Here is a 21,710-nt window from a genome sequence, read left to right on the forward strand (position 1 = left end):
AGAAGGAAAAAAACGCAAAATAAGTAAACTTTTACACTCAATAGTGTGTTCTGTCTTATTTAACTGTTGCTAATAAGCTGTTTTCTCTTCCCCAGCCTAAACCAATGTGGATTAAAACGCGGGACTCTTTTCAGGAAGGCTCTCACTTGTGCGCGCTTTGTCTTCATAGATTTCCCTTTATTGCCAGAGAAAGTTGTCTGCGAATATATACATACTGCATGGCAAAATACCCATTGTTTTTTTTTTTTTTGCTTCTTCTTTCTTTAGGTCATACAGAATTTTTAAATCACCTCTGGCAGACAGCACAAATTTATTGATTGAGCTGGATTACTACATGTTACTTACATATGACTAATTATATGAGTTAGCAAGGTGCATCCACTTGGAACGAATTTTCAGGATGATGCCCGTTTAGAAATATTAAGTGGAACAACAGTGTTTTTTTTTTGTTTTGTTTTTGTTTTAATTTTTTTTTACTGCAAGTTTGACGGTGCATATCTCTAAAACGGTGCCATTTGCAGTAATCACTCCAAGTAGAAATGCCTTGCAACCTCACCAGCTACAATTTGAAAATTGCAGTAAAGTAAAAGTTAATTAATGCATTTTGGTTAATTAGTCAATTATGCATTTCTATTTCTCGTGCTGTCTGCCGATTCGAGTAATCCAGCTGAAAGACCACAATTACCCTGTCTACCAGAGGCGATATACTAAAATTCTGTATGATCTAAAAAAAAAAATGCGCTGTGTATAGTGGGACAAACCGAGCGTGACAGAAGATGCCTAGGAATGAAGCAGTCATGGTGGTCATGAATTCAGCGAAGAGGCGTCAGGCATGCATTGTGCTCAGTTTATGTTCCACTATGTGCAATATGTTCACTATGTGCCACCAGGTCCCGCATAAAACCTTCAGTAGCCAGTCAGCCCTTGTGTCATCTGCCCACTTGTATGTTCTTGCCCTGTTCAAAATATGGACGAAAGCTTTTCTTTCACAATATTGCAGTCATATCAGTCATGTTTGCTTACCTGTAAAGTGGAAGAAATGTGGAAGCTCTGGTGTACAGAATGCTAATGAGAAAAATGCTTCTGCCATGCCTTTATATTCCTAACTGTACGATGACGAGTCAGACAAAGTAATCTCCCTTGGCACAGGCAGTAAGTGTCTATACATGTCTACTTGTCTACAATTATACATGTCTGCTTATCCTCGGCAAGCTTTGCGTTAAAAAAAAACGAGGGGGGGGGGGATGAGCCCTTCCTCCTAAATAAAACAATGACCAGCATGCTTATTTACGTGTTCACTAGTGCTCGCACATTCATTGCTACAAGAGAAGTTAGCAAAAGCAAAAATGTTCACCCATATATTCAAAAGGCATAATGCTAAGTTTTCTTTATCTTGCCCAAGTAAAGGAAGTTTGTTGTGCAACTAATCATCCCTGAAAGAATAGTTATTTGGGGAATTTCCCGTTGCACCCTATTGCTGTAATTTGTTGCTTACTCATGCTTTCCTTTCTACCCGCAACAGCTTCAGCACCTTACCCTGTCCAGCTGTCCGTGGCAGAAGATCGCATGGACAACAGCAGTGACACGGGCGTGTCATCAATGGGGTCTGAACGGGTGCCTTCGCTTTCTGAAGACCATGTGAGTCCAGCAATGTTTTCTGAGAGGCTTGTGCATATTTACAAGCTTTTTCTCATTGGTCTCTTATGAATGTCGCAAACAGGAGAACAACCGGCAAAGGAACACCTGCGAAAGACAAGAAAGTCAGTAGAATGAGTGCTGAGCTTAGTTTTGTTGGAGGTTCAGCGCCTGCCCCGTCTACACATTTTAACAGAAGTGTTTGCTTTCATGGCTTAGCAGCTATAGGCTCTGCTAAATGATGCTGTTCTGTAACACCTTAAAGTGCCTAATTTACAATTTGTTATGCCAATGTTACACTTCAACATCACGAGCGGTAAAGACAACAATCGCATTGGAAACCCATAGCATGGTTTGCTTAGGTGCGCTCTGTCCTGTCGCTTTCTTTCTTTCTTCATAGGATTTGCACACTAAAAATGATTTTTCCTTTTATAAACTATGTTTCATAACCAGCCTAAGCTGCCAGCCTTTTGCCATAACATGCATCTTTAGACACTTCTGATTACACATATTCTGTGAAAGTGGTTCTTGATTTATTTATATGAAGTGTGTGATAAAAAGAGCAGTAGAATATGAATGTCTGGGTGCTTGCTGGCACCACTGGTTTATGATCCTGTAGTGGGCTCTTGCCTTTAGCACTTTAGCAAGTCCCCCCCTTCCTCTCATAACACATCACTTTGTGAGACATTCTGAAAAAGATAGGTGTCATCCAGTTGCAGTTCATTTGAAACGGTGGGTTTGGTCATTCGTTATACAGATCATTTCGTTGTAGAGTCGCTCGACTGTATTTGGCACATAAGGAAAAGGGAGAGTAGCCAGTGGCACTGAATTGTCAAAGAGTACATACTACTAAGGGAGAGAATGTCCTTGTGCTTGTTGGGTAACAATTTATGGCTTCCTGTGTACAGGAATGGCTGGACTCCTGCTCGGAATCATCATCACATGCCGATGCGGAGAGCGATGCCAAGCGGCTGCTTGAGGTGGCCCAAAAGAAGTACAAACTGTTCGGGCGTCGACCAGGCCTGGTAAGTAACACTGGCTACTTTTGGATGGGAGCCGAGGGGTTGGAATATAGTTTAGAGGAACACTAGACATGCATACCTGCAAACTTTGCAAATTTTATTGCGATAGCAATTGTATGGACACTCCAGGCGCATTTCTGCTGTCGGCATCGTCATGAGGTTCTGTATAAAGTCCAAGGGTGATGAAATCGTTGCCGCGCGTGGTATGCTGTATGTGCGAGTGAATCCCCACCCCCGCCTACACACACATACCCTCCACTGTGTCGTGTTCATGGGATGTTTACAAATTTTCATGTTCACAGATTGGCAGGTATAAGAGAGCAATGCTGAATTAGCTTAGACAGGTGAAGTGTGTTTACTCATTTATTGGGAAAAGGTTCATAACTAGCCAAGAAAAATAAAAAGATATACATGGACCAAACTTTCTGCTTTAACTTTGTGCTGAAACCACAGCCTCTGTATGTCAGCAGGACACAATGGGTTTGAAAGCATTTTCTCTTAATTTGGCTGTTTTAGTGCAGGAAGAGTCCTTGACACTTGCAAAGTTTAGTTCCTTTGGCATGCAGTGTAATCTTTATTTTATCGATAAGCAATTAGCTAGCCCTGCGTGAATGCTGTCAAAATTATGACATCACGAGGAGCTAGTGTGGGAACTTCAAGGCAGTATTGCCACCCATCTTTCCTTCTTGCGTCTTTTCTTGCTTAGAAAGCCTCTATTCATAATAAGAGTGGCTGTTTAATATTTTGCTATATCACGTCCTTGAGAATGTTTGCATGGTAACCGATAGCATAATCATTGCTCCTAAAGGCATGGGGGGGGTGACCTCGGTGTGTCTCGATGCACTCCATTGTGGTGAAAAATACAGCAATAGAAAAACGGGACAGGAAATACCAGACAGGACAGTCTTGTCTTGTTTTTTTGTCATGAAGCAGTACCAACAAGTTCATGTTAAGACCCTTATAAAGTACCTTTACCCTCATGTGCAATGTATAGTTTGCTTTCATCACTGCTGACTGGGTCTGTTTCTTTACTCCAGGGAGACAACGACACGATGCTGGGTGGCTATGGGGGCCCCTGCTTGCAGCAGCCCCCGCTGCCATTTCCAACTCCCTTGGGCCGTCTACCTGGCGGCGCCACAGTGGCCGTGGTTCCACCCAACGCTCCAACGCCCAGCAGCCTGTTTCCTTCTGCACCTGAAGTACCCACAGTTCCGAGGCTGGTGATCCGTCCCGTCAGCTCTCTTGTTCGCCACAACCATTCGTACTCTGCGGCTGAAGCAGCTGCCGCAGCAGGTGAGTGTTCTTGGTACACCTGAACCATTAAATGCTAAGGAAAAGTTCACCACTGGAACCGCTAATTGGGCAAGGTTGTTTTGTCGCATTCAGCGGGAGTTGCAACAGGCAAAGCTGTGGCTGCAACGCTCTCCATGATGAAGCATGTCTTGATGCTAAGCCCCGGGAAGTCATGATCCGGCACAGATCAGTGTATTAGCACATTCGTGGTTTGCGCAACACCGCGTCCAAAGAAAAGCAGACAGAGAAAGCACAGGGGTTGATGTGCATTGCTGCAGGAGTGCATTTGTGTGGGCCAAGTAGTCAAAGCACAGCTGGACCATGAGAAGGAACTTTATTGTATGTAATAATTGAATAGTAATACAGGCCCAGCAGCCCCCAACAAGCTGGCTTGCTAAGAGACATCTGTGGCTCCCACAGAGGAACTCATTATGGGTACGCCAGTGCAAAACAACAAGGACGACCGCTATTAAGAAAGGGGGACACTTATGTGTCGCTTAACCTTCTGTGGCCCTCCGTGATAAAGAAACTGAGTTTGTTCTGAGTATGTGCCAGGGAATATAGGAAAGCCGCAGCCAATTCATTCATGCTCACTGAAGAAGAAAAAAGATATACATAATAGAACAGAAAGGAGCCAAAAAACGGAAAAAAAGCAGTCACGGAAAGATGTAGCATTCGGATGACACACAATTTGACAGCTCACGTGAGTTATGTGCAGAGGGTAGATTTACGGGGTGGACATATGGAGGAGTATAAGTTTTGGCTAGCTATTGATAGCATACTTCCCTTCCACTTTTGTGTTTTTTTCGCTCTTCATACGTGCATTGGCTCAAGCTCCATTGTGTGTAGCTGGGCCCACTTGTGAGTTAGTGCCCATCCTGTTTACTTCCTGGTCCTTCTCGTGTTAGGTGCTGCCATACTTATAGTGAATCCTTACCAACTGGCCCAGTTGTCCATTTTATTGTCACAGATGAACTGCATGATCATGCACCCACCCGCTAAACCTTGAACATTGGCGAGGCATTATCCCTCAGATAAGCAATACAGTAAAACATCGTTAATTAGGATTTCACAAGACCGGAAAAAAATACCGAATTAACCGAATGTCTAATTATTGAGGGCATCAAGAAAACAGTAAACAAATGTTCACTACATTAACATGATTTTAGTTACCGAATGAATCGGGCAATCCCGTTTCTATTTTCAGAAGAACAGTGCAGAAGCTGGAACTCTTGTAATCTCATGACAAATTAGCAGTCGCAGCGGCAAAGGCCTCATTGGCTTCTTTCGCATTGCGGGCGGGGCGCAAGACGCGCATCTTTTTGCTACTGCACGCACATCTCAATTATTTTTTCGTCATTGAGTTGGTAGGTAACAGGTCGTCCATCTGTTGCGATGTAGCCATGGGATTTGATGCCAGTGTGTGGGCTGCGGTATCGTGTACGCACTGCAGAGTCAAAAGGAAACTACCACTGCTCCACACGGCCAGCACACGCACCGAGTCGAAACGAAACTACTGTTTGCCGCAACTGCTACGGATGAAACCATGGTCATGATCAGAGCGATCACGGATGGTGACTACGCAGTTCTGAAAGGCACGCGGCCGACGTGTGCACAGAGTCAAAATACAGAAAAAGTCCGCAGCAGTTGTGCCTACTGTTAGGTGCAACCGCTGCGGACAACCGTGGTGGCTATTGACGTGAACACAGATTGCGACTACGCAGTTCTAAAATTACACGCTTAATGTGGTGTCAAGCGCAGCGGAAAACCCTAGAATAAGGGCTATAAGGACAAATAAGCGTGAAGCGTTCAGGTATTCCTGTTGTTTTACGCCGATGACTTTTGATGCAGACCCCTTCGCTTCATTTCGGCAGGACACCAGTGCCGCTCTTGCTCTTTTGCATTGCAAATTTGCGGCGTGGACCGCGTTTCCAGGGTTATCCAAATTAACCGATGTGCGGCCAAAAATGTCTGAATCAACAAGAGTTGGATGCCATTATGCGGGCCTACCAGGATCAGAGGGAGAGTTAGAATTTTCCGAATGAATGGAGATTGAATTAACGAGGTTTTATTGCGCAATATTTTGGTGCAATGCATGGTGACTGCTGCTGGTAAAATAAAGGCCCCTGAGTATAAAATTAACAGTAGCGACATTCTTTTATTGTGCCAGTGAGTGAGGGCAGGTGAGGACGTCTGGAGCTTATCCACGCCTCCCTGTTGGTGGAGCGGAGTCATGTGGTTGCGCTCACACCGTTTCTGCAGAAACAAGCGCACGAGTGTCTGCGCTCTGCCAGCCTTGCTTTTGTTTTCTTTATTTTTTGTTTTGACTTGCACCAGTGTCATGAGAGTTGCTTTTGATCGCGGTATGTAGCACCACGATTGCGGCGATTGCTATGTTCGTGAATCCTGCGATCATGATGATCAGCGTTGCCATGCAGTGAGATAGCTGCAATCAAAAGGAGCTAGCTGAAGGCGAGTGGCGACGCAAGACGCGTGTGGCGAGAAGAAGAGGCCAGGCGAGGAGAAATGTTGCTAGCTTTAGTTTATTCAGGGGGCTTAAGTGAGATGAGTGCTGCCAGTGGCAATGAAGGTGTCGCACCTCAATGGTGCACAGAACAAGACCAACAGGAAACCATTGGCATAAATGAGCTCCCAGTGAAAAAAATCACAACATATCCACGAGGTGAATGATGATGATGGGGCGAAGCTCCGGAGGGATCATCGGTAAACCATGAATACTCCGAGTAATTCGCCCAGTATATGATCAAGTAAACACGTGAGAAACAGTGTGTGTATACGTTTTATTTTCTTAGACGCTTCTTAGATGCTTGGTTTGCGGAGTCCCTTCATTACCATGGCTTTGTGGTCCGTGAAATGAAGGGATAACGGTTGGATAACGCCGCTGCTTCGCGTTCGCGAACGCCTGAGTCTTCGCGCCGCAGCCGTGCCGCTTCTGCCTCTCGTTCTCACACTATAGGCCGTTTCACATGGTGCGATTTTGCACTGCGATTATCGCACCGGAAGTGCGATTTCCGTCGCATGCGACGAAAATCGCAGTCGCAGGGCCGATTCTGTGATTTTCGGCTGCGACCAACCGGTTGGTCGCAGCGTCGCAACGTCGCAGCAATCGCTGCGATTTTCCCGTCGAAATTGCGCCGAGAGGTATTTCGCGGTCTGTTTTGGAAAATGGCGGCGGTCGCTCAACGCAACGTTTATAGATACTTTTTTGTCTATAAATATGGGATCAACGAGCCTCGAACAGTGCAACTAATTGAGTGGAGCCTTGGATTGCGCAATCGGTACGTACCATCAGCACCGACACGCGAACAGTGCAGATAAAAACTCGTAGGTCAGATTCGGTTCTGTGATTTCTACGAGTTTGTTGACACGCTACGTTGCTAATCTGGCGACGCTGTTTTTTAGGTTGGCTTCGGGTGCTGATAGTACGTACTTTTGCGTGATTTTCCGCTATTCACACGCGCTGCGAGTTGGTAAATACTACGAGGTGTCCCTCACGGTAAGGCATGGCCTTCGGATGTCGTCCCAATTTTCTGGTTCTGGAGACAACTCGCGATATACGAAAACGCCAGTTTTATCGCGGTATGCTTTTACGGACGGAACAATTTAAAGAATATGCAACTACGGACAAATGCTGTGGTCAATAGGTCACGCTATATGCGCGACCATTTAGTTGCAGTCAGTTGGTTAGGGCTTTCATGCGCATTTTCCCCAATGAATTATCTCATTTCAAGGTTCTGTTACTTCCGCTGCGAGACGCAAAGCGAACGTGCAAACTGGATATCGTAATGAATGTTCTACAATAGCATATTTCGCGCTTTGACTGGGAATAAGCAGTATTGCCAATTTATTTTCGAAGCAATATTTAAACAGTTCTTTTCTCATTTTTCTGATGCATCATTTTTCTCCTGAATAAAAAAACCAATAAACCTTCAGTGTGTTGCAGACTTTGTATCCGTACTGCATCTGTGTTAACCCTCACATTAAAAGGTAATTGCACATTTCGCTTACTTCAGTGCATCGAATTACTTTTGTTTATGCTGGTTGTAACATATCGCAGTACTCTAAGAAACTACTTAGCCATAAACATCCTTGCCTTTTCTTGCTTCTCTGTCTCTACTTCCTGTAAAACACATGCAATAATGCGAAAAGCAGGCAGACATCTGGTTTTTATAAGTAGTAGATAACACATTAAAGAAAAGCAGATCAAAATTGTGCAGTGAAGTCAGCCGGTTGCATTCCTTCCTGTGAATGATAGGATCTTTTCAAGTGTGGGTGGGTCTTGCATGTCCACAGCTCATAAAGTGTGCAGACTCATCACGAGGCGTAGGTATAGCGCATCAAGATGGAGGCAATGTTGCTAATGAGTCTGCACTTACATGTATTACTGCATAAACTCGTATAACCATATCCCATCATTACTCAATCGAGCTTGCTCAGTCATATTCACCAAAATTCTACTTATCCGAGCTTGCTCTGACTAATATTCACCAAAATTGTACTTGGCCAAGCTTGATCTGACTAATATTCACAAAGATTCTACTCAGGCAAGCTTGCACCGAGTCATATTCACCCAATATCTACTTAGCCAAGCTTGCTCCGACTTATATTCATCAAAATTCTACTCAGGTGAGCTTGCACTGAGTCATATTCACCAAAAATCTACTTGCCGAGCTTGCTTTGACTCATATTCACTAAAATTATACTTGGATCAGCTTTCCCTGACTACCACATGACAATATTCACTAAAAGTTTACTCAACTGAGCTTGCTCTTACTCGTATTCACCAAAATTCTACTCAGTCAGGCTCAAACGAACTCAGACTCACGGTTAGTTCGAAGTCTTAGTGAGCCAACGTTTGAGTTAGTTCACCGTGCTATGCATACATTACATTATGTGACCTGTGCGGTGAATAAGCAAACATTGTCTATGAGTACGTGTTGCATCGGGTGAAATAAGGGCAACTGTAAACACTGCAGTTAGTTTTCTAGAGTTCAACTGACCGTTGCGTGAAAGCTTCGCCTCATGTCGATTCAAGCAAGTGCATTGGATCTGCATCATATCTTTTGCCAATCCTGCTGGCTGTCCTAGTCATTACTGGGCGGCCACATTTTGTACATTTCAACACAAAGTTTAATAAATGACTGTAGTGCAATATATTAAAAAAAACGATGCTTGCATCACTGCACGTATAACAATCAGAACATGACACAAACACATGCACATAAGATGGACACAAATGATAAATACATAAACAGATGGAATCAGATAGCCACCACCTATTGAAAAAAAAAAAGAAAAAGCACAGGACTACGTATAACCATTCCCCTTGCCAGGTACATGGGCTATAGGAGAAACACACGTGCAACCTAGCAGTTACCTCGAGGTAGCAGCTATGGACGCTTTTGCATTCGCAGCTGGCCACTCAACCACTCAAGTGTGTTCAGTGTGCACTTGTACTTAGGCACACTTTTTATTGTCTGTATCTCAAAAATTTAATGTGGCTCCTCAAAATTTTGAGGATGTTTGGATTCTGAGGCTTGCAAAGGTAAATATTTTTATTCCATTTACGTTCAAGGTGAAGGCTCATACAAAAGATTAGAGATATTGTCAGTGCTCCTCACTTTCTCTCAGAACATAAGTGGTCTGTTATTGAGATTCTAGCAGCTTTTCAGCAGCAAGAAAGGGAATCAGCTTCCCCTGTTTTCAGCATTGGGTTAATGCAGGCAATTCAGGGAGGCATAAAGTTTTGCCAATACAATCGGTTCGGGAATACCAGATTAGACTGTACCTTGACACTTTCCTTGCACTTTCTTATTTTGGTCAAATAACCCAGTTTGAAATGGCTCCAGTTAGCATGCTCTGACATTGGTCTAATATAGGTTAAGTACATGACTAGCTTAACAGACTGGGATGCTGGCTTTCATTTCCAGGAAAGGAATCATAGCACCTGCTCCAGTTGCATATGTTTTTGGTTATCAGGGGTATTCAGCCTCACTTTAAGGATAACGTGCTGAAGCAGGTAGAAGCACACGCATGCCATTAGCGGATAGTTTCGATAGCTTCTTACCTTACACTTGCCACTAAGAATACAAAATTTTAGCGTTCGATTTTGTTATTAAACAAACAAACGTACTCCTAACAAGGTATTTTAATGTTAGCCGTGTGGCTACGCGGCTGCGCTACGTACTGCAGCATATTAACTTAAGCTTCTTGATACAGATTCACAGCACACTAACAGCGCAAGAAACAGGACGAGAAAATAGACGACGCCCATGTCTGCCAGAATGATACGATACTACGTACACTAGTGACTGCAGCTCCTAAAAAAAATAATAATAAATAAAAAAAAATGTGGTGTCGGCTTTTACGCCTTTCGAAATATTCAGAGAGCACTTGTATGAATAATTACAGCACAGGCGCCGAGACGGACGAGCCAGGCTGGCGCTAAGATAAACGTTCACAACACAAATTCCATTGCACGTTCAGTAATTACACACAGATCATTTGCGGCTTTGTTCAGGGGCAGACGTGAGCGTTTGGGTTGGTGCTTGCTGCTAAGTTTGGTGCAAGAATATTGCTAGGAGCAGGAACCGCTAATGCGCAATCACGAGCACACATCCACACACACACATCCGTTTTTCAGAAGCGACGTTAATCACGGGTAGCGCGAGGGTCTCTGCGTTGACATGACGACTCCGCTGCAGCCGAATTCCGAATACTGCATATGCGATGACAACAGCGATAGGGGCTTGTTGATAGGTCCTCTTGTAATTTGTTTAACCGCAGGTAGAACGACACAGGCATAAAACACACACGAGACAGCACACAACGCTGAACGACCACCAGCGAACAGCTGTTTATGTCCGCCATTTCTCCTCGTATTGAACTTCACAAACCGCTGTTGCGCACTCCAAAACAAACTAAACTTTGAAGCGTTTTTAAATTACAAAACGCACGTATTATTTGGTCCTAAGAAAGAGAGGTCAATTATATTATAACGCGCACGTCTTTTTCATTACATTAAACGAATTTATGCGGCGTGCGCGACAAAATCTGGCAGCAAGCAACTCTGGGCGTCGCATAATCGTATTGTTGACATCGCACCATGTGAAATGGCCGTTGCGAATTTCGCATCTGCGAAAATCGCAGCTGCGAAAATCGCAGTGCAAAATCGCACCATGTGAAACAGCCTTATGGGGTCTTCGCGCCGCCGCCGCGCTGCCTGTCGTGAAGCCGTGGCCTCGCGGGCTCTCACCGCGGGATTCTGCCTGCGAGCGCGCGCCGCCTTCTGTGCTCTCCGCTCCGCAGCCTTGTCTTCCATCCGGCGACTCCGAGCGAAAGAGCATCCCTTGAAGCATCTCGTCTGACATAGCACCCAATAACTGTGTCAGTTTGTGTGTCCAGTTTCCATCATACTGAACCAGAACATGCCTTAAAGGGCGGAGGCTGCTCTTTGGAATCGAAAAATTGATTGATTTCAGCCTTTGCTATAATCACCAAGAGAAGGGAAGTGCAGTTAAGGACGGCAGAAAACTATGTGGAGTGATGAAGTTAGGAAATTTGCAGGTGCAAGTTGGAATCAGCTATCGCAAGACAGGGGTAATTGGAGATCACAGGGAGAGGCCTTTGTCCTGCAGTGGACATAAATATAGGCTGATGATGATGATAATCACTATGAATATGCCGTGAAATCTTTTTTTTTTTTAATAGTTTTCTCGAAACAGTGTTTCTGATGGTGTCGCAGTGCAAGAGTGATGATATCTCTAGTTATACTTATCGTATCATGAGAATTATTTTTTTGTCAGAAAGGTAGACAATTAGGCAGAAAGGTATACAATGTGCAGTAGGCCTATAACATTAACAAATATTATTACAGAATTTTTAAAAAGTAATCATTGGTTCTGGGTGTTACTATGGGTTGTTACTTCAAAAAGTTTGACATGTTATACCTTTGTCTCAAATCAGTCGGAGCATTCATTCTTGTAGCACTGCAAACTCTGATCATTCAACATCATTTTTGTATGTCAGTCGTTATTACACCACATATAGTTTAGTAAATAGCTCACCTTTTTGCAAGTTACAAAAAGCTGCTTTTGCTTTTTTTTTTTACCTAGAGAGGTATTTATCCGGCAAGAGAACTCAATGTGTATCTTAAATTAGCACATTGAAATACGTGAACTCAATAAGTTTCTAGGCAGGGTTGGCCCTCCCCACAAAATTGCCAGCAAATAAAGAGTTATTTCTCTCTCGGCAAGTTTCATCAATATCTACCCAGAAAAAAAAAAAAAACATTGTAGCGCTGGGTCGCACAGTTTTGCTTTCTGGTCGGAGGGTGCAGGAAATTTCTAATTGGGTTCCCTTGAATGTGCTAAATAATTGTTTGCTCCTTGCAGCCTGTGCCTTTTTTAAATGACTATAAGTGTGGCTTCATTGTTCGGGTTAGGTCTGACAGTGGCTGTACATGATTAGTTTCAGCACAAGAGGATGAATTTTTGAACCTGTTTTGTCCTCTTTCCTGGGCAAAGTACTTGAGCGTAATAGCAACGGTGTAACAGTTGGAGACACTGAGCAGTATTACCTCCCAGCAGCTTCGTTATTCAGGCAAAATAACGCTGCATAGGTGGCATGTTAGAAAGATGTTCTTAGGAGTGAAAGTTGCCTCTCACTTGAGTTCTGAAACTGTAATGCCCGTGGAGGATTTTATACATCGTTGTTCAACTTAAATGTTCATTCAAATGAAGTTCCTAAAAGTGAAGCTTTACTGCATTAACATCAGGTGCACATTGGTAAAAAGTTTTTGGTTCAGGTTTCTTGTTTAGTGGTTAGTTTCATGTGCTACAATAAAACTGCATAAAGGGACCTAATGTGTAACAAGCTTGCAGAATATGAAAGAATGACACAGAACACACGGAAAAAGAAAAATAATAATGCTTAACAAAACATACACTTCTATACATCACCAAGGGAAAAAAATTACAAAGAAGCAAAAAATCCATATATTGAAAGCACACAGTGTAAGAAAAAACAATTGTAAATGACATTTTAGTGAGTTACCAAACTATCTTAGATGATGACAAGGTTTTTGTCTTAGTTGGAAGAGAGTACCTAATGGAAACATGGCTGTTTAAATATAGTGAGCTATCTGGGTGGCGACATGGGGAATTGGAAAGCCACATTGATGATGGGCTGCAGTCACCTTGCAGCTCGTTTTTGTGTGTGCCTGAATGTGCACTTTGTGCGAACTCCGTGCAGAAAATTCCGAATCATCGGAGGAGGATGACGATGACGAGACTACGTCGGGCAACATGGGCTTGGCGTACGAGACAGAGGAGCAACGACATGCGCGAGCATCGCGGGATGAGAAGCGGGCGCGAGCGCTCAACCTGCCCCTGTCCAACGCCGAGATTGTGGACCTGCCAATTGACGAGTTCAACGAGCGACTCGCCAAATACGAGCTGACAGAGGCACAACTGGCGCTGATCAGGGACATTCGCCGGCGCGGCAAGAACAAGGTATACTACTGTCACCACACTTACATGTCACTGCGTTGCCGAACGGTGCCGGGGAACTTCTTTTTTTTTCCCCGGAAACATCTTTGTAACGAGTAAACACATGGTCGTGTGCTTTCTCAAAGTCACATTGTTGTTGTGTGAAAAGATAGGCACTGCCAAAATTGTTTAGGAAACCGACTCATTATTGGGTAAACTTGGTGCCCAGACAGTCAAGCAGCACTCAAATCACGATAGCAGCGAGTACAATCGTTCTTCGAATCTAATCTCGTAGTTCAAGTCCATCCGCTATTTGTACATCATTCATTGATTCCATTATAATCGTTGGTGTTCAAGTACATTTGAGATTATACAACACTGTTCGCATTGCATGTGCAACTTGATTAGACATCTCTCTTTCACTATAGAAGTGGCGACAACATTCAAGATATTTCAGATACCGTAGGTGCGTCTTGCACCGAACAATAACTTAAAAACAGAGGTAAAATGGAGAAAAGCGTTCATTAAAAAAAAAAATGTAAGTGAGCCTGTGCAGTGAACAAGAATGATGCAGTGAAACGAGGGGCTAGTTCATTTGAAGCCAACAGGCTTCATAGAGTTGTTAAAAAATAAGTTGTTACTCTGTCTTCTCGCTCACTGCATAGTGAGGGTGGTTCAGTTCTAGGCCTTGAGGGAGCATACAAAGGTTTATTGGCCAGTTACCTGCTCCTAAGAACACGTGCTGCGATGCTGCATTTTAATTGGTGGTCACTGTCAAAGCCACGACAGGCATTGGATAGCACTTCTAAAGCTAGGTTGTGAATACATGTGCACAAATGGCCAAGAAAGTGAATAGAGGAGTGGCTACCACCATAGCTTCATGTGGAGGTTGTGGGTTCGGTTTCCACTGACGGTGCAATTGTTTTTTTGTTTTTTTCTTACTTTTATTTCTCGGTTATTAATATGTGTTGTGAAGTTTAGGCAGTCAAATATAGTTTTTAATGAAGTCATATTTGACATGAAAATATGCTCAATATACCCTGCAGTATTTGTTATAAGCATATATTTGCTATGTGCCGCCATTGGTGATAAACATTTCAGATTTACTTTCTTATACCCATGTTCGTTATGAAGTTTGACTGCAGTAAATTTAATTAAGCCTTCTTTGTAATTATGTTTTAGTAAAAAATGCTAAATTTTTTTTTCCTTGATTCATTAGGGATTTTAGATTTTGCATAGTACTCAAACATGTTTGGGTACCCAAAGGGACCTTTATATACACAAAGTGCCACACCGGACTTGGATTCTTTTGTACTCTTTTGGGGTTCTTTGCATACCTTTTTGCATTCTTTTGTGAGCCCAGTGGTTTGCACACCCTGAATTTGCATATGCAAAATCTAATATAATTGTCTGTTGGCTGCATATGGTTGTCAATAAAAATCAAGACCCCTCGACATCCCAAATTTTTCTCAATCAATAAGAGGTGATGTTCAAAACAAGAAAAGTTAATTTTTACTGATCTTTCCGCACATATGTGCATGCACTAAAGAAACCGGCTCATTAGAATGAGCGCATTAAACTTGGAACAGTGTAGTGGGCATAGGAGCACAAGATTTGACTGACTGGCTGTGTAGTCATGGTCGTCCTCTACTGGGGTTGATCCCACCTGTGTCGCATTCTCACTTCTCCCGCCAGGTGGCAGCGCAGAACTGCCGGAAGCGCAAGCTGGACCAGATTCTCTCTCTGCAACAGGACGTTGAGACACTGCACCTGGAGCGCCAAGAGCTGGAGCGACGGCACGAGGAGCTGCTCGCGCAACGGCTCTTGGGGCGTGACAAGTACAGCCGCCTCTGTCAGCTGCTGGCTGCCCACACCGCGCGGCCCCTGAGCCCCACTTTGCAGCAGTGCGCCAATGTTGAAGCATCGTTTGCCACCTCGCCTACGGACACTGGGGCACGGCTGAAAAAGAAGATGCACGCCAAGTGGGAGAGTGATGAGTGAGGCAGGCCCCCTTTTGGTACAGTGGCTAGAAAAGGGCCAGTGGCCTTCGGAATCGCATATCCATGCTTGGTGGAAGCCATTGCTTAATGCCCCAAAGGTTGCGAGTTCTTTGTGCTACAAAATGAGACCCCCCAAAGTACACCTTAAGGGTGTAATTTTGCCGTGTAACAGTAATTGCCATTAGTCTTTTGTGTTTTCCCTCTGTGTAAAGCTGTACGCCCAGTAGTCTTCTGTTGGGAATTGCCATGTGTGCTTCAGCATTGAGTAGCTTTCCCGACAGGAAAGTAGCGGCTGTGCAGTGGTAAAAAGTGGAAATGCAGAGAAGATTGCTGACGGTTATTGTTTTGTGACATACTTACACCTGTCTCTGTGTTGCAGTTCAGTAGCAAGTCAGTTCTGAGGACCTCCAATGAATGTTCGAGAGTTGCAGCCCATGCCTTGTCATGTTACAGTTGCTGCGGTTGCAAAGTTATGCTGGTGTTCTCAAATGCCAGGGGGATATATTCATGCAGCCACTCGGTCATAGTTACCACCGCATCCTGTCAAGCGATCCTCCGGAAGTGTCAAGTGTTCGTGTCTACACTTGCATTATGGACGCTTACCTTAGCGCCTAGACAAATGCTTGTGATGACCGGTCAGTGCAGCGATCGTTTGGTTGTAGGTGCAGTTCGTGAATGTGAGGAATAGCTGCAACAATCTTCATACCCGTTTTGCAAGGTTGGTGCTACGAGTAATGTGTCGTCGAGTCTTCCTATGAGAACCCCCTCACAAAGCACAGTTGTGCCTCTGCAGTCACTGCCATGGCACCCTTTCTAGCCACTGTATTCCTTTCTCCACGCATGAAGAAAGCAACACTTGTGATTTGATGACGCTCAACGACACACTTCCTTCAAGTGCTGCGGAGGTGTGCTCAGTGGACAATGGGTGAACTGTGTGCGCCTGTGTGCATTGAATGTGCAGAAGAGGACCAAGGGCAGTCACCACGTTTCTGTGTCTTTCTTTCTTTTTCTTTCTTTAAACCTGGCTTTGGTCTCAAGCTACTGCCAACTGTTGTAAATGTGTTTTTCCTTTCTGGGGTCTCCATAAAGTGTTAGAGTGAAGGAAAAACCAAACTGTTTGGCTTTGTAGTTTTCCACGGCGCTAGGTTGTTGCATTGTAAATATAAAAGTTTCTTAGCTTTGCTGTGAAAGAAATGAATTTGTGCCTTTTTGAGTACAGCAGACCAGCTAAGTCATGCAAGGAACAATAGCATCTTTCCTTTTTTTTTTTTTTAAGTATCGCATTAGTAGCTCTCAAGGGAATGTTGAGTTTACTGGAGATGTACACTGAAGTGCAAACTTGTGCAATAAACTACTTGTGCTACGAAAGTCTTGTAAGCTAAAGCCTTACTGGACATTGCGTGCTGGTGTGGTTTAACAAAGTTTATATTTGCACAAGTTGAATGAATTATTTATTCCGTGTGATTCACATTGTGTCCTTTGGTTACTACACTCATTCTGTGTCAAGAATGCAGTTTCATTTCTAATAAACTTTGTTGATGAGTATGAACTGTCTGCATTGCTTGATGTTTCTGCCATCTGTGCGGTGTAGGCGGGAAACCAATGGCAAAAACATCGTGTTTATACGGAGGTCTTACGGGAAATAATTTAGCAAGCTCTTCATTGTAAGGACCCAAGACACATTTGTCTTGGGCAGTGCTTGATGGATCGATTTCTTTGCAACGTTTAGGGTGTGTTCTCAGGTCATTCCTGCGTGTGTCTGGAGGTCATTCCTGCATAAGGTGTTTTTGATTTACTGCTAAAATGCTTTAAGAATGGGCTGTTACATGACAGATGGGTTAGTTTTTAGTAAAATAGGGGATTGAACGGTGGTAAAACGCGGTGGATCAGAGTGGAGCATCATGGGCTTGGTGGAAAGGTAATTGCATTCCCGTGCAGTCTTGACAAAAGCTACAAGGGCGTATGGTAGTCTGCTGTCTGGACAAGCAGTGAACTGGAAGTACAGCTGAAACTAACAAAATCATGACGGAGTGTGGAAAAAGCACAAACTGAAGGTGCCGCATTTGGATTCCAGGTTGTTTACATTTGCTACAGATTTAGCAAGTTCAGAAACACTAATGCAATACAGTTAAGTAAACAAAGGTGGTGCCAGTCATTTGAGGCTGAAAGTTTCAAATCAATTTTGATAAGGGAGAGGAAGGGAAATGCCTGGTATTTGAAGACTCTGAAGAGTGCCTGTTGCGAGTTGTTTTGGCATGCATAAGACACATAGGTAACTTCAAGAAGAGCTGTATGTTGTAAAATTCCTGTGGTTACATTCTCCCTTGAAATCTACACGCTACAAAGGACACTTTCAGTATGGCGGCATGCAACATAGGGTAAAAACAATGCAAAGAGGTTTTACAAAATCTTGTCCCAGTTTTCATGAAAAATGTTCTTGCCTATTGCTGCGAAAAGTCATGCAAGTTCATGGAAAGCCTTGCTTATACCTCTTCTGTGAAAAAAAAAAAAAAAATGGAAGGGCACATAACACAAGTGGGAGTGTCACGCTTCTCGTGTCTGTTGTTATGCATAAACATGAGAAGCTTTGAGAAACGAAACTTGAGAAGCTGTCCTCTGATACTGTATGCTTACCCTGTAGTACTCGTGTCATCTATGTTTGCATGCCCAGTGGGTACACAAATTACATGCGCTCGCCCTTTCATTTTTTTCTAAGGAAAGCTAATTTATGATGCACCCACACTGCTTAATCATAGTGCAGTGCAAAATTGTCAGATGAACAGCAAGCTTCATAGTATGCAAATCATACATGATGAAAAGAGTTCTGACTGGTTTTGAAGCAAGCTTCTATTTGGAACGGACCGAGTATTTCTGCATCGGAAAGGAGCGAAAGGGAGCACGATCTTGTTATAATAGAACATAGCGCGACATGGGCAAGTCAATCGACAGCAGGCACAAAGGTCAATTGCAGAAATCACATCAATATTTTTTTTGTTTTTTAATTATGATTATAGGCCCTGCATTGCATGTGTTGCATCGCCCGTAAGTGCACAAGGGAAGAAGCACTTGTTTTGTATAAGTTTCATGTTTTAACGCTCTTGTTGTTGTAGTTGTGCTAAAAAAAAACTTGTGCATAAACATTGGTGCAACTAGTCCAAATTGCCGCGGACTACACAAAAAGCTTGTGGTCGTTGGGCCTCTCGCGTCGTCTTACTGCCACGAAAGTTTGTCGCTGCTTACTTTTATATTATGAATAAATCAACTAGGTACACGTGACGGACCGAATTGCTCATTGTGTCCACAGAAGAATGTGACGTGCAGAAGAGTGCCGCAGACTAGCTGCTTGTGATATGCAATTTGGTGCAGTTCAGCTATGTACACTCGCCTGTCGACTGAAACAACAATGTGAACCACTGTTTGAATCCAGCTTAACTAGATGTCAGTAACAAAGGCACCAATTTTGTTCCCAAAATCCTCTGCACTGCAAGCACATACAATGGGCTGAAAACTGTCACGGCCATTCTTCAGCTCTTCAAACAGCCAAACCAGCTAGAGATGCCAAAAGGAAGGTATGTGACCTCGCTGGCATGTTGCAAAAACAAAGAAGAAATATGTAATATAAAAGAAAACACAGTCAAACATCGGTTTAACGAGTGCTTCAAGTGCCCCAACACATATTGATAGTCTGTGCATTGAAAACTTCAAAGCAATGAAGTGAACTTGCCCAGTTGGAGAAAATTTGTAGAGGAAATATGGATATTTGGATTAAGTGACAGACGCCATTAAGAAGGTTTGCAGCCCCAATGAAGGAACACGAGACACGCTTAGCAGACAAAAATCATGTTTGCCCTTGCCCTCAAGTTGTGTAAAGATATGCTGTAAGCGGGACCGGACTGCTAGAAAGTTCTCGGATAGCGTTGTTGACATGGCAGGCCAACTGCTGGATGCGTGGCTCTTGAGGCGTGCATAGCTTTCTTGTGCATAGCATAGCCGTCTTAGTTAGTTACAAAGCAACCCAAGCGCTTGTGCCACAGTTACACGAGTGCTTTTTAATGGTTCCAATTTTTAAAAGTTCTTGAACAAAATTAAATAAAGGTCTGTACGGAGGAATACCGATATATTAACTTTTTCGGCTTGCCAAATTTTTGCATGAAATAGAAGTCAACCCTTTAATTTCTAGAAATACTTTTTTAATACGAACGTATTTTAATACGAACGAGTTTCCGTGCGTGCCTTATGACGTCATGACACACTTGCTCGCTCAGCCACAGAACACTATGCTCATTTGCTGTGGCAAAAGAAACGCGCAGAGGTGTCTTGTTAATGTATTCATTATTAACATCATCATGCAGAGCCTTAATGCTACACGACATCAGCAAACGTTGCCATGTGCTCTGCTGAGGGTGACCGTACCTTTTGTAACGGGTTGCCGCAGTCTGAGCGGCCAGGCCAAATGTGCCCCCCCCCCCCCCCAAGTTCCCCCCCCCCCCCCAAAAAAAAAAAAACAGTGGCGGCCAAAAAAAAAAAAAGCTATATATAACTAAATATCGTAACACCCATTAAAAAGAAAAGAGAAAATTGTAAATATAGGAACTCGTGATGCGTCACGATAATCTCAATGACACTAGGCATGATACCAACTTTAGTGTCAAAGTAAATGCCGTTATTGCAACCTTCATATGTGCTATATAATTCATCCATTCACGTACAGCAAGCATGTCGTAGAGTTTCTACGCGCTTCAAATTGCTTCCTTACTCTGTTCGCTGTAATAAATAGAGCTGAATACGAAATCTGAGGAACTGCCGAAAGAAAATGACATGTGAAAGCAAAACCGAAACTATATGTGTGTATGTGTGTGTGTGGAAGAGATTGTTTCCATCTGCAGTCAACGCACACTACATGCAACTGCACGTTTAAGCTGACTGAACACCATTATAGTAAGTTGTAGCAGCATTTATATGGATAATAAAATCAATCGACAGCGTATCCCGCGAAATAAGCTCCGTGGTTGATCGTCAATAAGTTTCCCACCGTGAATTTTCCTCCACGCAAACGTGCAACGGATGACTCACCTCAGACGGCATTTTTTATTTTTTTTTATGCCATTCGGGTAGTTGTAGGGAATGGAAAACAAACACGACGGCCACAGGTGATCGCAGTTCTCAGGTGCTTGTAATCCAGGTGGCGCAGCGGCGCATTTGTTTATCTTCTGTTTGCATCTGCGTCTGCTACGGTGTCTGTGGTTCCCGCTGGCCTGTGCTTGCGCCGGTGAGAGTTCTTAACGCGTGGCAATGAATACGTGCTCACATTGTAGCTAACTTTTCTCCGCTACTTGTACATTGCGCGGCATCCTGCCTTCGTAGGCTGTTGTTTCGACGATGGCTTGCAGCGTCGCAAATTCAAGATGCTTGAGACCGCTCTTGATGTCCCGCTTTACGGCAGCGCTATTTGCAGAACGGCGATTACACCACAACGGTCTTGTAGCGTTGCCAAAGTCACTTCTCCTGTTGACAAGCGCCGATCGTAATGAGAAGGCCTTGACTCGCCGGATAACAAACCTAACCCATGGCGATCGCTACAGAAAAGGCGGCATCGGGACACCGAACTACGACGTTATTACGGTACCGGGCAACGTCAGTCCCATGCAGTATGTTCCTGACAGCATCGCCAAGCCGAGCTACGCCGACAGCGGTATAGTGGTCGGAGTGCCCAAAGAATTGGAAATCAAGACCGAAGAACAGGTTGCCCGTATGCGAGAATCGTGTCGGCTTGCTAAGATGATCCTCAGCCGGGTATCCAAGCAAGTCAAGGTAACTGTTGCTTGCTCGTTGCTTGTGATTCATTCAATGATACCTAAGAGCTTTCTAAATATATATTTTCGTCTTTCTGTACTCGTACAAACATTGCCAATGCCCAATAAAGATGTGCGCAAAGCTTGCACGTTTTGTGCAGCACCTTGTGTTCCCCACTAAACCACCAACATCCATTACCAGTTTACTTATCTTTGCTCTCATTGTTTGGGTCTAGCAGCATGTTAGCTGTTGCTATACTTATCTGCAACAAGAACAATTATTGCTAATGCACTGTACATCACTTACCCTAAATTTCCACATTAAAAGGGAAAATGCTAGCGTTTTAAGATTTACTGTTTGACAGCTTGAACATTACGGGCACCATTCTGTGTCGGCCATTTCAAATTTAACTGTAGTTGACAAGTGTGATTATCAATGTTAAATTCTGACGGAAAACA

The 21,710-nt window shown here is 43.6% G+C and overlaps 2 protein-coding genes across 4 annotated transcripts in view; both read left to right on the forward strand.

Moving 5' to 3' along the window:
• LOC119455364 (segmentation protein cap'n'collar) overlaps nt 1-17,004 on the forward strand; it is a 152,834-nt gene extending 135,830 nt beyond the window's left edge. For all 3 annotated transcript variants that reach the window (XM_049668725.1, XM_037716750.2, XM_049668724.1), the window contains 5 exons: nt 1,523-1,638; nt 2,544-2,660; nt 3,695-3,950; nt 13,224-13,483; nt 15,155-17,004. In XM_049668725.1, the coding sequence (XP_049524682.1) occupies nt 1,523-1,638; nt 2,544-2,660; nt 3,695-3,950; nt 13,224-13,483; nt 15,155-15,460 (1,055 nt within the window). In that variant the 3' untranslated portion in view covers nt 15,461-17,004. The remainder of the gene's footprint in view (nt 1-1,522; nt 1,639-2,543; nt 2,661-3,694; nt 3,951-13,223; nt 13,484-15,154) is intronic.
• A 3,622-nt stretch (nt 17,005-20,626) lies between these two features.
• Nucleotides 20,627-21,710, forward strand: part of LOC119455366 (methionine aminopeptidase 1D, mitochondrial) — a 29,050-nt gene continuing 27,966 nt past the window's right edge. Inside the window, exon 1 of the mRNA XM_037716752.2 lies at nt 20,627-21,270. Within this exon, the coding sequence (XP_037572680.1) occupies nt 20,839-21,270 (432 nt within the window). The 5' untranslated portion in view covers nt 20,627-20,838. The remainder of the gene's footprint in view (nt 21,271-21,710) is intronic.

The sequence above is a fragment of the Dermacentor silvarum genome, chromosome 6 (genome assembly GCF_013339745.2).
Source record: "Dermacentor silvarum isolate Dsil-2018 chromosome 6, BIME_Dsil_1.4, whole genome shotgun sequence".
NCBI lineage: Eukaryota > Metazoa > Arthropoda > Arachnida > Ixodida > Ixodidae > Dermacentor > Dermacentor silvarum.